The sequence below is a fragment of the Sinocyclocheilus grahami genome, unplaced genomic scaffold (genome assembly GCF_001515645.1).
Source record: "Sinocyclocheilus grahami isolate Dianchi unplaced genomic scaffold, SAMN03320097.WGS_v1.1 scaffold102.1, whole genome shotgun sequence".
Taxonomy (NCBI): domain Eukaryota; kingdom Metazoa; phylum Chordata; class Actinopteri; order Cypriniformes; family Cyprinidae; genus Sinocyclocheilus; species Sinocyclocheilus grahami.
The window spans coordinates 1,117,826-1,136,710 of NW_015505281.1; the positions used below are offsets into that span (position 1 = coordinate 1,117,826).

The 18,885-nt window shown below is 34.2% G+C and overlaps 1 protein-coding gene across 1 annotated transcript in view; it reads right to left on the minus strand.

Annotated features, from left to right (window-relative positions):
- Window positions 1–6,290: 6,290 nt before the first annotated feature.
- LOC107588317 (bifunctional heparan sulfate N-deacetylase/N-sulfotransferase 1-like) overlaps window positions 6,291–18,885 on the minus strand; it is a 37,895-nt gene continuing 25,300 nt past the window's right edge. The window contains exons 3-14 of the mRNA XM_016276364.1: window positions 16,938–17,066; window positions 15,793–16,128; window positions 14,030–14,117; window positions 13,520–13,674; window positions 13,263–13,448; window positions 11,588–11,716; window positions 9,894–10,076; window positions 9,537–9,633; window positions 8,637–8,760; window positions 8,381–8,555; window positions 6,489–6,659; window positions 6,291–6,404 (exon numbers count right to left, since the gene is read on the minus strand). Coding sequence (XP_016131850.1) covers window positions 6,291–6,404; window positions 6,489–6,659; window positions 8,381–8,555; window positions 8,637–8,760; window positions 9,537–9,633; window positions 9,894–10,076; window positions 11,588–11,716; window positions 13,263–13,448; window positions 13,520–13,674; window positions 14,030–14,117; window positions 15,793–16,128; window positions 16,938–17,066 — 1,887 coding nt within the window. The remainder of the gene's footprint in view (window positions 6,405–6,488; window positions 6,660–8,380; window positions 8,556–8,636; window positions 8,761–9,536; window positions 9,634–9,893; window positions 10,077–11,587; window positions 11,717–13,262; window positions 13,449–13,519; window positions 13,675–14,029; window positions 14,118–15,792; window positions 16,129–16,937; window positions 17,067–18,885) is intronic.

Below are 18,885 nucleotides of genomic sequence, written 5' to 3' on the forward strand. Positions count from 1 at the left end.
AAAAAAATCTGTTGTTAATTACTTACCCTCGTGTCTTTCCACTCCTGTAAGACCTTCGCTCATTTTTGGAACATAAATTAAGATATTTTTGATGAAATCCGAGAGCTTTCTGTCCCTCTACAGTCAGTCATGCAACGTACACATTCAAGGTCCAGAACGGTAGGAAAGACATCATTAAGTAATCCATGTCATTAAGTTTATCATTAAGTAATCCAATTTTATTAAGTGACGTGAGTGCTTTTTTGCACCAAAAACATAATTTACCACTTTATTTCCAAAACTATTATCCAAACATTTATCCACATGTTGAACACTCACTCATGTGCGTTGTGTTGGAACATAAATTAAGATATTTTTGATGAAATCCGAGAGCTTTCTGTCCCTCTACAGTCAGTCATGCAACGTACACATTCAAGGTCCAGAACGGTAGGAAAGACATCATTAAGTAATCCATGTCATTAAATTTATCATTAAGTAATCCAATTTTATTAAGTGACGTGAGTGCTTTTTTGCACCAAAAACATAATTGACCACTTTATTTCCAAAACTATTATCCAAACATTTATCCACATGTTGAACACTCACTCATGTGCGTTGTGTTGATGCAAGTCTTCTATGGCATGAACACAACACAAATGCGTTTTACTGCTCTCGTGAACACACAATGCAGATCAATATTTTCATAAATAAAGTTGTAAATTATGTTTTATTGTGCAAACAAAGCACTCACGTCACTTAAAAAATTGAGGTTAAACACTGAAGTCACATAGAGTAACTTTAATGATGTCTTTCCTACCGTTCTGGGCTTTGAATGTATAAGTTGCGTTGCAGCCTATGGAGGGAACGCTCTCAGATTTCATCAAAAAGATCTCCATTTGTGTTTGGAAGAGGAATGAAGCTCTTACAGGTGTGAAACGCCACAAGGGTGAGTAATTAATGACAGAATTTCCATTTTTGAGAGAAAGAAACCTTTAATTTGTCCATGGTTCCATCTTCCAACTGCAAAAAAATTAAAGAAGCTGTTTTGTGCGCTAAATATGTATTAAAATATATACTATCAGATATTGCTCACTGAATGTTATTACAGGACAGAAGAAAAAGCTGCTCTAGAACTTGACTTGCTAGCTGACAAGTGACGTTAGTTTGCTTGGCAAAAGTCAGCTACTTGTTTCTATAGACAAAGGGACATTTTTCAAGTATTAAATGAAAATAAATATTATTGTCAATGTCTGAACAGCATGTAACGAAACTTAAAAAATGAAAGCTTGTAGACTAATTATTAGGTGTCGCTAATAACAAGGGTTTCTGTATTCTACTATGGCATGAACACAACACAAATGCGTTTTACTGCTCTCGTGAACACACAATGCAGATCAATATTTTCATAAATAAAGTTGTAAATTATGTTTTATTGTGCAAACAAAGCACTCACGTCACTTAAAAAATTGAGGTTAAACACTGAAGTCACATAGAGTAACTTTAATGATGTCTTTCCTACCGTTCTGGGCTTTGAATGTATAAGTTGCGTTGCAGCCTATGGAGGGAACGCTCTCAGATTTCATCAAAAAGATCTCCATTTGTGTTTGGAAGAGGAATGAAGCTCTTACAGGTGTGAAACGCCACAAGGGTGAGTAATTAATGACAGAATTTCCATTTTTGAGAGAAAGAAACCTTTAATTTGTCCATGGTTCCATCTTCCAACTGCAAAAAAATTAAAGAAGCTGTTTTGTGCGCTAAATATGTATTAAAATATATACTATCAGATATTGCTCACTGAATGTTATTACAAGACAGAAGAAAAAGCTGCTCTAGAACTTGACTTGCTAGCTGACAAGTGACGTTAGTTTGCTTGGCAAAAGTCAGCTACTTGTTTCTATAGACAAAGGGACATTTTTCAAGTGTTAAATGAAAATAAATATTATTGTCAATGTCTGAACAGCATGTAACGAAACTTAAAAAATGAAAGCTTGTAGACTAATTATTAGGTGTCGCTAATAACAAGGGTTTCTGTATTCTACATAGAGCCCTTTAACAGCTAAATATCAACATTTTCAGGAGTTAATCTTTACTGTTGACAGTAAAATAGTTTGAGTCATTCTTTCGAGTAGGATTAGGTGGTATGACAATACAGTTTTGCAGGACTGCTTAATTTTTGACATGCTTACAAAGAAACGATAAAGGAGCAATAAAGAAACATGAAAAAAGTGTAATTGATGGTAATCAAGTAAACAGAAATGAGAAGAAATATGGATCAGTATATTGGATATATTGTGTAGTGTTAAAGAATATGTTGTTTAGAAGTTGTTCAAGGAGGGGAAAGCACTTATTGGTCTCTTATATGTGTATCTAAATGTAATGGCACTGTCTCTTGAGCTTGATTGCTTGTAAATATTGTATTTTCAAATGACAAATTATTTGTACTTTAAATTAAATACAATTGATGAGCAAGTATTTGTAATTTGTAACTAAATACTTTTTGATGTAATTGTGCCCATCTCTGGTGTCAGACATCCATTAGAAGCCTCATCTTGGAGATCAAGTGATATAGATGTTGATCGAGAAACTCGTTACCAGTGTCTACAGTGAAGCTCAGACCACCGTAACCCACCATAAACCACTTCAAAATCACCCAATGACATGTGACCAACACAACTTACTATTCAAACTTCAAACTTAATTTTCTTTCCGAAAATGTACAACTAATAAACAATCTTCTGACTAGTACAGTCACTGTAAGGTTACCGGAGACTGAAGGCCGTCTTGGACCAGCGACAAACTAGCATGATCCAAACAAAGCTGCAAAGGAAGGCTGTTTGATATGTGGAGCAGGTTATTACATTTTGATGAACATTATAAAAAATTAACTTTTTGACTGATGAATCATTCACAAAAAGTCATTCAAGTCAAAAAGAAAACTGCTTTTATCAGACCAAAAACGACCCTTTTATCGTTAACGTCCCTTTTATCCTCAGTTACGTCATTTGCCGCTTAAATTTTCGCGCTCTTTAAAGTCAGGTGGATTCTGATTGACAATGTTTTTATCATTTATCAGCTGGAAATAGTCGTTATGAAAGTGATTCCAACGATATCCTTACAGTTGCGGTGTGAGTTTTACTATTGCCATGGAATTATAATAACTCGATAAAACAAGCTCTTTTTCATCATTAAAAAAAAACATTTTTATCCATTTTATTGCATATGAATGCTTGAACCCTTCTCTGTGGACACACTGTTTTAGACGTAGTGAGAGGACATTAAGAAACATAGATTTGGTATACTAATGAGAAAATTAAATTGAAGGTGATAATTGTGTTAAATACATTCTATTATTTATCCCTCATGACATTTAAAATTGAAAATATTAGTTTTTTTAAACCTAATAGCAGTTACCCTTGCTGGACCTGTTTTGTCCCATGTCTCAAGAATGACTGAACTATTAAACTTTATAGTTACCATTATAACGATGACTTTGTTGTAAACAGGTTTTCCACCAGGAAATCATGTTAAGATACGGGATTGTTTCAGCTCTCAAAAACTCATAATATTGATAGCTTCTGCTGCCACCGTGTGTTTGAACAAAATGCACTACACCATTTTAATACATCACTAATGTGTCATGAAATATATTTTAAAAACCAACAAATAAAAGTCCTTGCCCAAAATGCTTTCAAGAAGTCCGCTAGAAAAGCTTCTTACATGAGAAACTCACATTAATAATCTCAAATTCTCTGGAGCTTTTCAAACCAAAACACAATATGAATGTAATTAAACTCATAAAAACACTTAAGAGATGAGGAAATGTGTAACCATAGCAACAACACCACGACATCGAAGAATATCTCTCTCTCTCACACACACACACACACACACACACACACACACACACACACACATCTCCAGCATTAGTAACAGTGTGGTTTATTTTTGCTCTAATCTGCATGTGTTTGACCAGGTCAGATCACAGGCAAAGAAGAAAACATGAGAATTAATTTCTGAATCATGTAGTAAGAGATGCTTCAATCTGCATACATATATTCATATTATCATGGTCAAACCTGCAAAACATCATTTGGAGGGAAAAAAAAAAGTGTAGAAAGGAGATGAAAACATCCTGTAGCTTGCAAAAATTCCTGATAGTTGTTATAAAAGGTTCTGTATGCTGATAGAGGCCAACTATTAACTTTAGTTTGCATGTCACTATTAAATCTAGATTTTTTTAATGGTTTTGAAAAAAGCCTCTTCTGCTCATCAAGTCTGCATTTATTTGATCAAAAATATAGTAAAAAAAAAAAGAAATATTGTGAAATCTTATTACTATTTAAAATAGTTGTTTTCTACTTGAATACATTGTAAAATGTAATTTACTTTTTTGATGCAAAGCTGAATTTTCAGCATCATTACTTTAGTCTTAAGTGTCACACGATCCTTCAGAAACCATTCTAATATTCTGGAGTGGCATCACTGGAATAAATTACATTTTACAATGTATACACACAGAAAACTAAATTAGTTAAATTACATGGAAATAACATTTCCCAATATTACTGTTTTTACTGTGTTTTTTTAGCTTTGGTGAGCAGAAGAGACTTTTTAAAAAATCGTAATTATTTCAAACTTTTCACCGGAAGTATATTAAAGGGGTCATATGATGCGATTTAAATTTTTCCTTTCTCTTCGGAGTGTTACAAGCTCTTGGTGCATAAAGAAGATCTGTAAAGTTGCAAAGTCTCAAATCCAAAGAGATATTCTTTATAAAAGTTAAGAGTCAGCCACACCTACCTAAAATGGCTCGTTCTAACACGCCCCCACATACCTATGTCACTATGTGGGAAGATTTGCATAACACCGCCCAAATGTTCACGCAAAGAAAGAAGGCGTAACTTTTATTCTCGCTGTAGTATTGTTGTTGCCGCCGCCATGTCGTGAAGGCGCTGTGTGCTTCGTTGTGAAAGCGAAACTACTTTGTTTGGTCTTCCAAAAGAGGACGATATCTGCTTCGTCATGCCTAGAGCTGATCCGTGCTGGTCGCTGAGGGAATACTACAACTTTGCTCTGTGGATCACCGGACCGGCTTTCACCGTGGACGAAGTTGAGTCCAGCCCGGAGTCGTCACATGTCCTTCCGGACGCTCCATCGTCGAAATCGCCGGCCGTGCCGCTCTCAAGCTTACCCGCCTCTGCTCACTCCAATCCTCCGGCCATTCCTCACGCTAGCCCCCAGCCTCTGCTCACTCTAGGCAGCCGTGTGTGACGCTGTGCTTCGTTGTGAACGCGAAACTACTTTGTTTGTTCTTCCAAAAGAGGACACGACTAGAAATCAGTGGTTAAGTTGTATTTACAACACTGTTCCAGAACAGTTCAACCCAAATACTCAGATGTGTGCAGCACATTTTATGGAGGACCGTTTCCTGATCCTGGGAGAGTAGACTACATTTTTATATTTTATATATTTAAAGCGAGTTTTTTGAGCAGTGTAGAGTAGGGCTTGTTGTTTGTCATTTCTCCGATCACAAATGCAGATGTTTTTTTGTTTATGCGGCATGATGCAACGCGTAAAAAGACAGTATAAGTTATTAGAATCTATAATTATGTCCCCACTGGATACAACAAATAACTCGTTTATAATGGTAAACACATTTCATTACACCAAATACACAAAATAATGTTATTTTTAGCAGCATCATATGACCCCTTTAATAGAGGGACAACACCAATTAATTTATCTAATAATGTTTTATTAAAAATTTATAACTACCTTATTGTTTTGATAAGTCTATGTATTACTACAAAATAAAGTTTAAATATGAATGCACTTAGTGCTAAAGTTTTTAGTTATGACTATATTCACAATATAACAGAAACTGTTCTATTTTCCCATCATACTCAACAAGTTAACATGTTTGCTGCTTGTTCAATTTCCTTTGTTAAAATGAGCTGAAGAAACCATTCTTGAGCACAACATAACCGTCACATCATCATTTCATTATATTCAATTCACTTACATTTGTAAAATGGAATGTAACCAACTGGTTTTGTGTCTAGACTACACAAATCATTTTTTAACTTACATTCTTGTTTTTAAAGTTTGTTTAATGAAACATTATATGTTTACTGTAAATGAACTTGTTCTAGTTTTGATGTACAGACCTAAGCTAACCTTGATTTGTGTTCATGAAAGCTTTTTTGAGTGTATTTAATTCAAACAATGTTCATTTATGCCTGAAGAAAGTCATGAGACGGAAGCGTCACAGATAAAACATATAATATGAATTTGTGTGCTGATGCTCAAACTCACGCTAGGGTCTTGTGGTAATCGACTTGATTCTCCAAACCCAGAAACGTCTGGATCTTCTCCATGACTGACGCTGGATCCGTTTTCAATGTCTGACCGTCCACAACCAGAATCTGTGAGGGTTTAATGAATGAAATATGAGAAAGAAATCTGCTGTATTAGAACATACGGTCATTCACGCTGCTAAACGCACAGACCTGGTCGTGGTGGTAGTGTTCGAGCCAGCGTGAGAGGTGTGTGGCGTACCATCCTGGAGCCAGACAACGCTTCTGCAGGACCTGCAGCTTCACAGGTGCATTGTGGGATGCCGTAATGACATCATGGAAAGAGTATTTCAGAGCCACAGGGTCAGCATGTGCTCTCTGATGCTGAAGAGAAAAAAAACTGTTAAAATGAACACTAACCAAATAATCACTGAAGATTCAAATGTTCAATACAAACACTAAAATACAGAAAAGCATATAGTTGAAAATTATCAAGACATTTTAATATATTAACTCAAGGAAGAATATTTCAGCATTTTATTGATATAGACCAATGCAACAAATATTAATAATCCACTTTATTTACCTACTTGTATAATAATCAAGACACGTTTTAATAATAGAAAAATAGTATTATTTTACTAATATTTTATTTATTATTTTCATTAATTATTTGACATTTTTAATATTAATGAATTCATTACATTGTTAGTCTACATTAATGGTGCAAACTGTAATTTTTTATTTTACATCCAAAATACTGCAAATAAATGTATGTACAACAAACCACACTTAGCACAGAAATGTACACAATATACTAGAAAAATTATAGAAAAATAATTACAGTATCATGATTCTTTCTAACTGTATTCATGGTTAAATAGAAATATTAAATGAACTAAAGGAAGAATGAAATTGAATTATTTTATGATAATTCAAATTTTAAAAACATTATTTACCTACTTTTTATAATAATCAAATTCTTTTAATAAATTAATGTTTTAAATAATAATTAATGAATTACATTTTAGTCTACACTGATGGTCAAGAGTAATTTTTAATTTTATAGCCAAGTATCATATTACAATAACTATAGTGCCATGATTTTAAGTGTTTTTATGGTTAAAAATATTACTGATAATAGTGATACCACACAAAAATAAAAAATATTACATTTCATAAAAGGTATTTTAATTGCGATTACTGCAGTTTTACTGCAAATACCACAGCTAAAAGGATGGTTAATAGGGTTGGGCCGATAGATGATGCCATAGTCCATCGCCGATAGCTGACAGCCATCACAATGTTAAGCTGACATCATGATTCCTTCCCCCCCACCCCCTCTCCCGCAATCCGCCACATCCCAGTTCCGTGTTCGGAAAGGAAATGAAGTGTACTACGGAAACCCTAAAGGAATAAATAGCCTACGAGATGGGAGGATAAAAAAATATTTCAATACTTTTTCCCGCAATTATATCGTTGGGTAAGTATAGGCAACTGTATATAAATTGCGGGCATCAGGCAGCCGCTATTGAAACTGCTTTTGATGGCGCGCTCTCATTTTACTTTCACTTTCGAGATTCGCAATCACAAGGACTCTTTAGGCTACTATGGAGCGGCAGTACTTACCACACATTTGACATTTGATAGATGTTTGTCATTGGTGCTCAGGATCTGGAAATCATTCGCCATCGCCCTATTAGAAATTTCTCCTTACTCTGTGTATGTGGTAAGTGAACTTTCATGTACTGTAATGCAACAGGCAACCGCTAGCAAGTGGCTAACCTTTTAGTGGCTCCGTAGAACGCGTTATTTGTTTCACGCTTCGGGCACACCCCTAACCCCGCCCCGCCCCGCCCCCCGATGTCATCGTCCATCACGATGTTTCACTGTAGACATCGTCCGATGCCAATTTGGTAAACATCGCCCAACCCTAATGGTTAACGTGGTAAAGTCATGGTACTGTACATTAATAAATCATTTTGTCTTTACAAAGGCTTTCTTTACAAAGTCTCTTACTCACGCCTCCACAAAATGTGTGTTTGCTTTAATGCTTTGTTAATAAAGAAAGTAAGTTGGTCAGGTGTAAATGGTGTAGTATGTACCTGGTACCAGGCGTAGGCTCTGTACACAGGGTCACTCAGAACCGTGATGATTTTTGCTCTGGGCAGCAGCGCTGTGGCTCGGACCGCAGCTACATCTGAATCAAAATAACTGGCACTTTTCTCAAAATAATAATCAGAGCCGCTGTTGGACGGGAGGGGGAAATACTCCATATACCTGCAGGAGAGATTAAGAAAACAATGAGAAATAAAAGCAAACAAGCAGCGTTATGGTGTTTGCAGCTCCACTGACACTCACCAGTCGATGCCCCGCTGATAATTGTGACCGCTGAAGAACTGAATCTCCTCAAACGTCTCTTTACTGGGGTAATTACTGCTCAGATCAGGATGCATGCCCAGAAACAGATAGAGAGCAGTCGTTCCTGAGAAAAACATGGAGAAAATGTACCATTGATCTGATAAAAAAATCTGTTATTACAGTATAGATGTTTTCATCTATTTTCAATTAGATTTAAAACAAAAATTATTTAGTATTTTTATTTTATTTTGATATTTCCAGTTTAAAGTTTTGTTTAAAATTTCAGTAATTTTGTTGTGCGTTTTTGTCATTTTTTCAATTATTTTAAATATGTCTATATACCTTTTTTTATTACGTTTTAGTTATTTTTGTACTTTTAATATATATATATATATATATATATATATATATATATTTCTAAAATTAAAAGTTAAACTAAATGAAAATGAAAAATGTTGCTTTAGCAAATACCTGAAATAAAATAAGTTTAAACATCAATACTTTTTTGTTTTGTTTTTAGTTTTAATAAAATGTTTTTAATGCCTTATTTAAAATATATTTAAAACAATAACAGTGACATAAATTAATGTATCATCTAAATGAATCTTTCAGTCATTTCATCTAATTTGTTTTTTGTTTTTTTTAATAGATCTCTTAGGTATTTTTATCATATATAATATTTTTTTTCTAATTCATTACTAAGCACTTTATTTTAACACTGTTTTAACTGTTCATTTTAATTATTAATTTAATCGTTTTTTCTTCTCATTACTTGTCTGGTGTACGCTCTGACAATATTTTAAAACACAATCATGCCAATAAAGTCTAAAGTAACCTGGCAGTGTAAAGAGTGTGTGCAATACTGCATGCGTCTGTCAGGTGGGCGCAGTTGCTCCTCACCCGTCTTCTGAGGGCCAATGAGCAGCAGTTTTGGGAAACGGTCGCAGGTTTTCTCTTTCGACCAAATGTCCTTGTGTCTTTTATCCTCACACGGGTCCTAAACACAAGATCACACCGCTGACAGATTTCACAAAGACGAGAGAAAGCGTCACAAGCAGACTGACAGCGAGAGCTGAGAAAGAGTCGGGAAATGCTGGACTTTATGTAAATGAGCTGTAAGCAGCAGCCAATCACAGCGAAGCTGGATTCAGAGCTTTTAATCACATCATGACAGTTCATTCAGATTTCAAATGCAGATTTATATTTTGTTCCTGTAGTTCAACTCAACACTTTGAGTAAATAGCCGTCATCACAGACCTGCCAGAGCGGCTCGGTGTCAGACGGGAACATCTGGAAGTATTTGTCAGCCAGCTGCAGCGGAGGAAGCGTCTGTAGTTTCAGGTGCGTCCAGGTGAGCAGGAAGTTGAGCAGCCGTTTGAAGGTGAACAAACCCAGGCGGTCGTTCCCGTAGTTCGACAGGTGCGTCATGAAGATGCTAATCTGAGAAACAACCACACTTCAGCCAATCAAAGCCATTTTACTGGAAATACAATTTCTGTAGAATGGCCAATTATAAATATAAGACTGAAACTAATATTTTGTAATTGTTTTACGCTTACTATTATTTCATAATTATTTTATATTTTTTAATTATGAAATGACATAAAATGTAAAATAATTATGAAAAAATTACAATAAAAATTAACCATTAAAACAGCTATTTTTTATAATTGCATACAAATATTGTATAATTTATGATTCATTAATTCAGAATTAATTTTACATTACATTATTTCATCATTATAAAATAATTATTTTACAATTACAAAATAATTAATTACATTGATAAGCTCTGGATGTTTTCCTTCAAATGTTTTGCAGGGCATTTGTTTTGTCTGGATAAATATTAATTCATTATTCACTCTTTGTACCTTTGGTGAAAATACAAACAGGTAAATAATGTTGATTATTAATATTTGTTTCATTGCTCTATATCAATAGAATTATTAAATATTATTCTTCCTTGAGTTCATTTATTAAAAAGATGTCTTGATTACATCAACTTTTTTCAAATCTTCAAATCTTGAAAGAATTTTCAAAGTTCTTTTGAATAGCCGGTAAATAATAATAAAGCCTGAAACAATTATTTAATTATCTTATTTGTAATATTTCATAATTATTTTACAGTTATTTTTTCCATGTAATAATTATTGCATATTTTAGATCACTTCATAATGACAAAATATAAATATTAAAATAGTTATTTTTATAACTGCATAATGATTTCAGTTATTTTGATCATTTATAATTATTAATCGTTTAATAATTATTATATATTATTTATAGACCAACAAAGTATTAATAGGAAACACTGTTTACCTACTTGCATTTTCATGAAGGTAGGAGGAAAAATATCTGAAGTTCAACATGTCTTGATTATTTTGTAACTACATCTGTACTGTATTTTATGTTTAAGCACACGCATCTACTTGGCTACACTGACTGTTTGGTTGAAATGACGTTTCTCTGACTGGAAAAAAACACAAACACCCTTTTAAGTCATATATACAGTGGGGCAAAAAAGTATTTAGTCAGCCACCAATTGTGCAAGTTCTGACCTCTGTCATTGCCAACAAAGTGTATATAACAAAGTATTGAGATGAAATTTTGTTATTGACCAAATACTTATTTTCCACCATAATTTGCAAATAAATTCTTTAAAAATCCTACAATGTGATTTTCTGGATTTTTTTTTCTCATTTTGTCTCTCATAGTTGAGGTATACCTATGATGAAAATTACAGGCCTCTCTCATCTTTTTAAGTGGGAGAACTTGCACAATTGGTGGCTGACTAAATACTTTTTTTCCCCACTGTATATAAATCAAATATATAAATATTGAGATGTTTACAGAACATCATCATTTATATAGCTATATCTCCCAGTCCAGCTGACAGTACAATCATAAGCACAGCGTAAGTTGATGTATAGAGTTGGTAAAGAGGAACTGACGGGATTGAGCAGGACAGTGAGGAACAGCTCCCCTCCGTCAATGATCCCCTCCAGCTCCTGCGGCCCACCAGGGTACTCCTTATGAAAGATGGTGTGTGTGAACAGACCACACGTCTGCCTGGGCAAAACCTGAGCAAAACACACACACACACACATAATCAGTTCTCCCTTCACACTGCCTAACACACACACACACACACACACATTCTTCTCATGGGCTCCAGGACAGCGCCTGTCTCTCTGGAAATAAATAGATGTGAGCTAATGTAATATTCATAACATCTCACACTGAACTCAGGAGCTCAAACTCGTTAGAGAATTGATGAAAAGAGAGCGAGCGGAATATTAATCTGCTTCTGAAATAAAGGATAAATCAAACAGGGAATGAGACGGAGGGACAGTTTTCACTCTTAATTCAGGGGTCGTATTGTTAACTGTTGGTTGTGCATGAGATGAACAGCTTTGACTGTTACGGGCCGAGTCTCTGTTCTTACAGTGTCTCAAAAGCTCTGACAAACAGCATCTTGAGTGCTGATTTTAAAGCTGCCTTTTCACTGTCTCACAAATGATAGGGGATGGACTGAAAGTCATTGATTTCCATATAAGAGAGAGATCTGCTGATCTGATTTGAACTCTGAATTACAATATAAAATATTTCAGCTGCTGCGGTTAGTCAGATGCAGCCGTCCAATCGGATGTGGTGCATTTATTATTTTAGAAAAACATTTGAATCAAAACCATAAGTGCGAGGTGACGATCATATTATTCCAATAAAAAGCATTGCTCTAAGCAGTATTTATGTAGAATGACTGGTTATGAATAGAGTGGAAATCCATTATTTTAATTTTAGATTTTAATATTATTCAATCATTATTTTACAGTAAATACAAAATAATATTTTTATGAAACTATACATTTAATATTATATCATAATTACTTTAACTATAAAGTAATTATGAAATAATATGAAATATATCATTTTTATATTTTATAATTGTCAATTTCATAATATATATTATTTCATAATTATTAAAAAAATTATTATTACAAAATAACTATTTGCACTGATAAGCACTGGGAAACCCAATTTTTTAAATGTAATATTATTTCATAACTATTTTATAGTTATTCTATATTATTTTGTTATTTTAGTAGTTCAATTTTATTTTATAATTATTTTATGGTAATTAAGTTAGTTATTTCATTATTTATAATTATTTATTATTTCATAATTGTTTCATATTTTGTATAATAATTATAAAATACATGCATAATGTTTCATAAAATGTTCAATAAAGTAATTATTAACTATAAAATAATGATAAAACAATTATTTCATAATTATTTTACAAATTACAAAATAATTATTTACACTGATGAGCACTTGAAAACCCATCATATTTTTTCCTTTAAATGTTTTGCAGGTCATTTGTCCTGTGTGGATAAAGGATAAATATTCATTTATTAATCATTCATTCAACTGTGGTGAATAAGCAGTAAGAAATAAGCAATAAGAGTGTAAACAGCTCTTGCTGTTGTGCTTCATGATTTAAGAGACCAGACTGTCATTTGGGAACAAAATGTGACAAATGTTTATGCAATTGTGAGTCCGTGAAAAAGCCGCTTACGTTACAGTATCATTTTAAAAGCTATTCAACCAAACACACACACTCACCCTGATGCCACGGTGGATGAATCCGCGTCTGAATCGAGCGGGTTTGAGGTGTGGATACTCCTCAGTGCTGGTCACTCTGATGTCCCACACACGCTTCCAGGCCTCGTACAGCTGGATGTGGACTGGATACACGCCGGAGTGATGAGGAGCCACCGCGTAACCCAGGTGAGTCGGGATGGAGTGATCCTACAGGACAAACACCGATGAAACATCACTCCAGACCTGTGTGTGCGTGCGTGTGTGTGTGTGTGTCTGACCTCTGCGAAGCGTCGGTTCAGCATCATCTGCTCTGCTAACCCACTCTGGTTATGGAAGCGGTGCGGCTGCATGTGACTCCACATGTGAGGAAACCACCAGAACTCATCAACATACGACAGCAGCAGATCATCACCCCGATCCTCCTCATCAGTGCCTGACACATTTATTCATATATATGTAGCATTTAAAAAAGGTGTTTAATTTTTTATATTTCTAAATGAAATTATATATATAATTCTATACATATTAATATACATATATATATATATATGAAATAATACAGTTGAAATTGCATGCACACACACACACACACACATACATACACGCATACATACATACATATATATATATATATATATTAGGGAACGTTTTAGTATTCATTTTGTAATTAATTATGGATTTACATATTGGTATAAAAATATTTAATTCAAATAAAATGGGTGTATATACTTAAAAATTACATAAATTCAAGACTCCTCAAAAGCTGATCTTGTGTGGTTTTCACTCACCTGCATGGAAGAACTTCCCTGAGAAGCCCAGGTTAAAAGTGAAACCTGGAATCGACCTGCGCAGCTCATTCTGAGTTTCAACCAACGCCTGAGAAGATACACGCATTATTCATGATATTCACGCGTCTAAACATAATTCATGAACACATGAAATGGTGATTTCCATATGAAGACATCTGGAAGCGTCTGTGAAGGAAAGTTTGATAGATTTCTCTCACTTCTGAAGATAAACTACAGCAAACACACACACACACACACACACACAGTAGAATCCATCATTTCATCAGATGTGTCTGACATCTCTTCTCTCAGTCTGAAGTCTTTATTTTTTTCCTGTGGTTTGTGTTCATCATCAGATGCTTGTTTTCATGATTCATATGATTGTGTGTATTTGCTCTGAGCTTCATCATATTCATCTACATGCATCAAACACACACTCACAACTACAAACAGCATGTTTATGTGGCAAGTGAATGAAACGATTTCATTAAACTCTTCTTTCCTGAAGTGAACAAACACACACATACACACGTTTGTGTGGCCTTATAAATGTCTGGCCGATTTATAAGCCTTTTTAACTAGTGAGAACCACACAGATGTCCTCACTAATGGATCATATTATTTCACAATATAAGTGAGGACATTTGGCCACCACAAGCATAGTTAAACAAGTACACACACACACACACGTCACTGAGCTTCAGATGGAGTTTTACAGCAGTTTCTGCTTCCATGTGAACAGACACAAATGAAAAAATTTTCATGAGAGATTAAAGGGAAAGTTCAGAAAAATATTAACAGTTGTGTCTGATTCTCACATACAGTCGTGGCATGACTCCAGAAGACATGGAATATACAGCAGTGATCACAAATAAGTTAAACGGACTACTTTTACAGACCTTAATGATGATTTTATGCTGATCTTTTGTTCAGAATCTCATAAAATCTGTCATAAGTATGTTCAGGTCACATTTCACCTCAAAATTAAATACATTTAAAGGGGAGAAAAATAAGAAATTATGTTTAGCATGAAGAATATTAAGCATTTTTAAGAATTTTTCTTGCATTGTGGCATTATTTTCATGGTAGTTGCATCACTATTACGCATTAGTGTGGCACAAAAACATAAAAATAAAAAACAAAAATTATATTTTATTGATTATTTATCATTTATATAATTTCATATTTTAATGTCAAATAAATTATTAAAATTAAAATACTTAACTAAAATTGTTAAATATTTTATTTGTTATCCTGCATGCCATGTGACTATTAACCGACATCAGAGAACTGTGAACATGCAAATGTTCTGTTTTGAAATTATTTTGAAATATTAACTTAAGATCTCAGGGATTTCAAGACAAAAATCTGGGACAGTAAACTAATGAACAATAAACAATAAACTAAACCAATGATTTTCCGTGATGATTCTCATTAGACTCCAATTTCTGTAATAATGAGTATAAAATACCTGGACACATCACAATATTGACAATGAGTTTGACATCAAAATGGCCCTAAAAACAAGTTTAGTTATCTTTATCTATCATATAATTTCTTATTTTTCCCCTTTGGTGTGAAATATCGTTTTCCTGAGATTTTCCTACATATATATTTTTGTGTTGTATTCAAAACATAAATACAAATCTTGTGATTTCCCAATCACATTAGCTCTATTTCCCCATAGTTTCTTTACTTTGCACAGTTTCGTTACATAACCATGGCAAAAATCCAAAAGCAATCGATGTATCTCTTTAACGCACCTTCACATCTGCCACCTTCATCCTGGTCCCTTCTTTTCCCACAAATATATCATCGATGTCCACCAGTATGAAGCGCTCAAGGGACTGAGACAGTCTCTTAGCGGTGAGGAAGGACAGCGCATCCACAAACACCAGCTTGTGAAGCCAGAAGGAGAGGTTGTGTCCGAACAAAACCCTCTGGATCCCATCATGAAGACCGAGATCCTGAACCACGGACGTGTGCATGAGTCCAGTGCTCTCGGCCGAACGGGTTTTAGCCAGCAGAACCGGCTCGTAGGTGGAGTGATTGGACTGGAAGACGGTCCAGTCGTCCCCGGGGAGAGGACCGCTAAACACCTGAGACATACAGAGAAAAAGAAACGTTTTATTTGGGAGTCAGGTTTCTACAGAAGCCACGAACCACAATATAAAAAAAATGAAGGTGTGAAAAAATTGTGTAGATAGTAGTTTTTTTCTCTCTGATTTTTTTCCCTCCAAAGAAATTTTTCTTTACTCTCCAAATTTTTTATTTCTATCCAAAAACAATTTCCTTTTTTAAGCTAAGATAAAGTGTTTGAAGAGAAAAAAAAAACATTTTTGAAGAGAAAAAAAAACATTTTGAAGAGAGAAAAAAGTTTTGAAAAGAGAAAAATGTTTTTGAAGGCAAAAAAGCTTTGAAAATGTAATGTTTTGAAAAGATAAGTTTTGGAAGAGGGGGAAAAGTGTTTGAAGAGAAAAAAAAATTTTGAAGAGAGAAGTGTTTGAAGAGAGAGAAAAAAAAACATTTTTGAAGAGAGAAAAAAGTTTTGAAAAGAGAAAAAGGTTCAGAAGAGAGAAACATTTTTGAAGAGAGGAAAAAGTTTTGAAAAGAGAAAAATGTTTTTGAAGGCAAAAAAAGCTTTGAAAATGTAATGTTTTGAAAAGATACGTTTTGGAAGAGAGAAAAAAAGTGTTTGAAGAGAAAAAAAAGTTTTGAAAAGAACATTTTTTAAAAATTTGATGAAACAAATTGAAGAGAGAAAATGTTTTTGAAGAAAAAAGTTTGGAAGATAAAACTGTTTTTGGAGAGGAAAAAAAATTATGTGAGAAAGAGAACAAATTATAGGACTTGGGGTCATGACGTCTTGGGAAAGTTTGATCGGATGAGCACTGAAGCATGAGCTGACCTGTTGTGCTCGTGTGACATGCAGCAGAGGGGATTTGGGGTTGACGGTACAGTCCATCAGGCCCAGGTTGGAGTGCAGGAACAGCGGGAATCCTTTCAGCTGTGCACTCAGCAGACTGTTCTCATTCGCCTGATGGGACAGACAGGAAGTGACATCACACAATCTGACACGCAAGCTGCACTCCATCCAGAGTCTGATGCGGGATATTCATACTCGACATCTCAGACCACTTACCATAAAGCTGCACAGCAAGACGCTCCAAAAATAAAGTCTAAAGAAAATAGCAATGCTATCAAGAAAGAATGCCTTTTCCTGGTTAACTGGTTAGTCTCTACTAGTCAATATCATAACTACAGCATTCTGACACACATCTTTCTCAATCAATGAGCAAGAGTCAAAACAACATTACATATATAAAAAAGAAATAGGAATACATATATAAAATACATATACACACACACACACTTATATATATATAAGTAAGGGATAATCAACGGCTAGCCGTCCATTAAAGGATTTTAAATGCACGACGTGGAGGCAAAGAACCGCCCGACGCGAAGCGGAGGCATACGTTGATTATCCCACTTATTCCATGGTCATTTGCCAAGTTATACACAAGTTAAAACTAGTTTTGCTCTTTACAGCGCAACATTTGACCGAATGGGTAAAAATTAGAATGGTTTATTTTCGTCAGTTACGGCACGTTAGCTCAAGCATTCTGCCCGCTTCAATTCAAACACAAAGATGAAATAGTACGGAAAGATCACATTTATTTGAATGAATTATAGCATGTATTTCAATTAATTATCGATAGAGAGAGAGCGAGATGACAGTTGTGTATACCTGCGTGCTGCGTGTCTCTCTCTACAAACAATTACTTCAAAAACAGCCTTTTTACCATCGTTGCTGAGGAATATAATGTAGCGATAGGGCCAAAATGTATATCACAATACATTTCTTAATTTCGGTCGATACGATATAATTCCGATATCGATATGAACACTATTTTAAAAAAGCCTTGTAAAAACTGCCAAGAACGCCCACAACAGATGTCTGTGCATACAAACTTATGAAAAATGAATTTGCCAAGTCTATGATACCTCGTATAAACCATATAATACTTTAGAGAAAAAAAACAGCACAAATAAATGAATGTTCACCTTTTATTTGTATTTAGCCTTCATACAAACAAGAAATGTGAAATCACTGTCAAATAAACATCTCAGACTCTCCTTATTAATTATTAATATCTTCTAACATACCAGTCAAAAGTTTTTGAACAGTAAGATTTTTATTGTTTTTAAATAATTCTCTTCTGCTCACCAAGCCTGCATTCATTTGATCCAAAATACAGCAAAAACAGTAACAATTTTGAAATAATTTTACTATTTAAAATAACTATTTTCTATTTGGAAATATTTTAAAATGTAATTTATTCCTGATTTCAAAGAAATACTCAACTGTATATTGATAATCAGCATATTAGAATGATTTCTGAATGATCATGTGACACTGAAGACTGGAGTAATGATGCTGAAAATTCAGCTTTGATCACAGGAATAAATTACATTTTAAAATATATTCAAATAGAAAATATTTCTAAATGTTACTGTTTTTGCTGTACTTTGGATCAAATAAATGCAGACTTGGTGAGCAGAAGAGAATTCTTAAAAAAAAAAACATTAAAAATCTTACTGTTCAAAAACCTTTGACTGTAATGTAGGGTGGCTGATTGTTGTTATAGAGTGAAACAAATGTGCTTCAGCCAGGATAAAGAATATGAAAAGTGCTCTGAGTTGCTGCAGAAAAAAAAGAGCAATAACAAAAACATGTTGCTGAAGACGGGCTTATTGAAAATTGAAAAACTGATTGTTTGCCAGCAGGAGGCGCTGGGAGAGCGGTAGAACTTGCGGTTTCTCCGGTAACGGCTGTAAACAAAGCAGCTCCG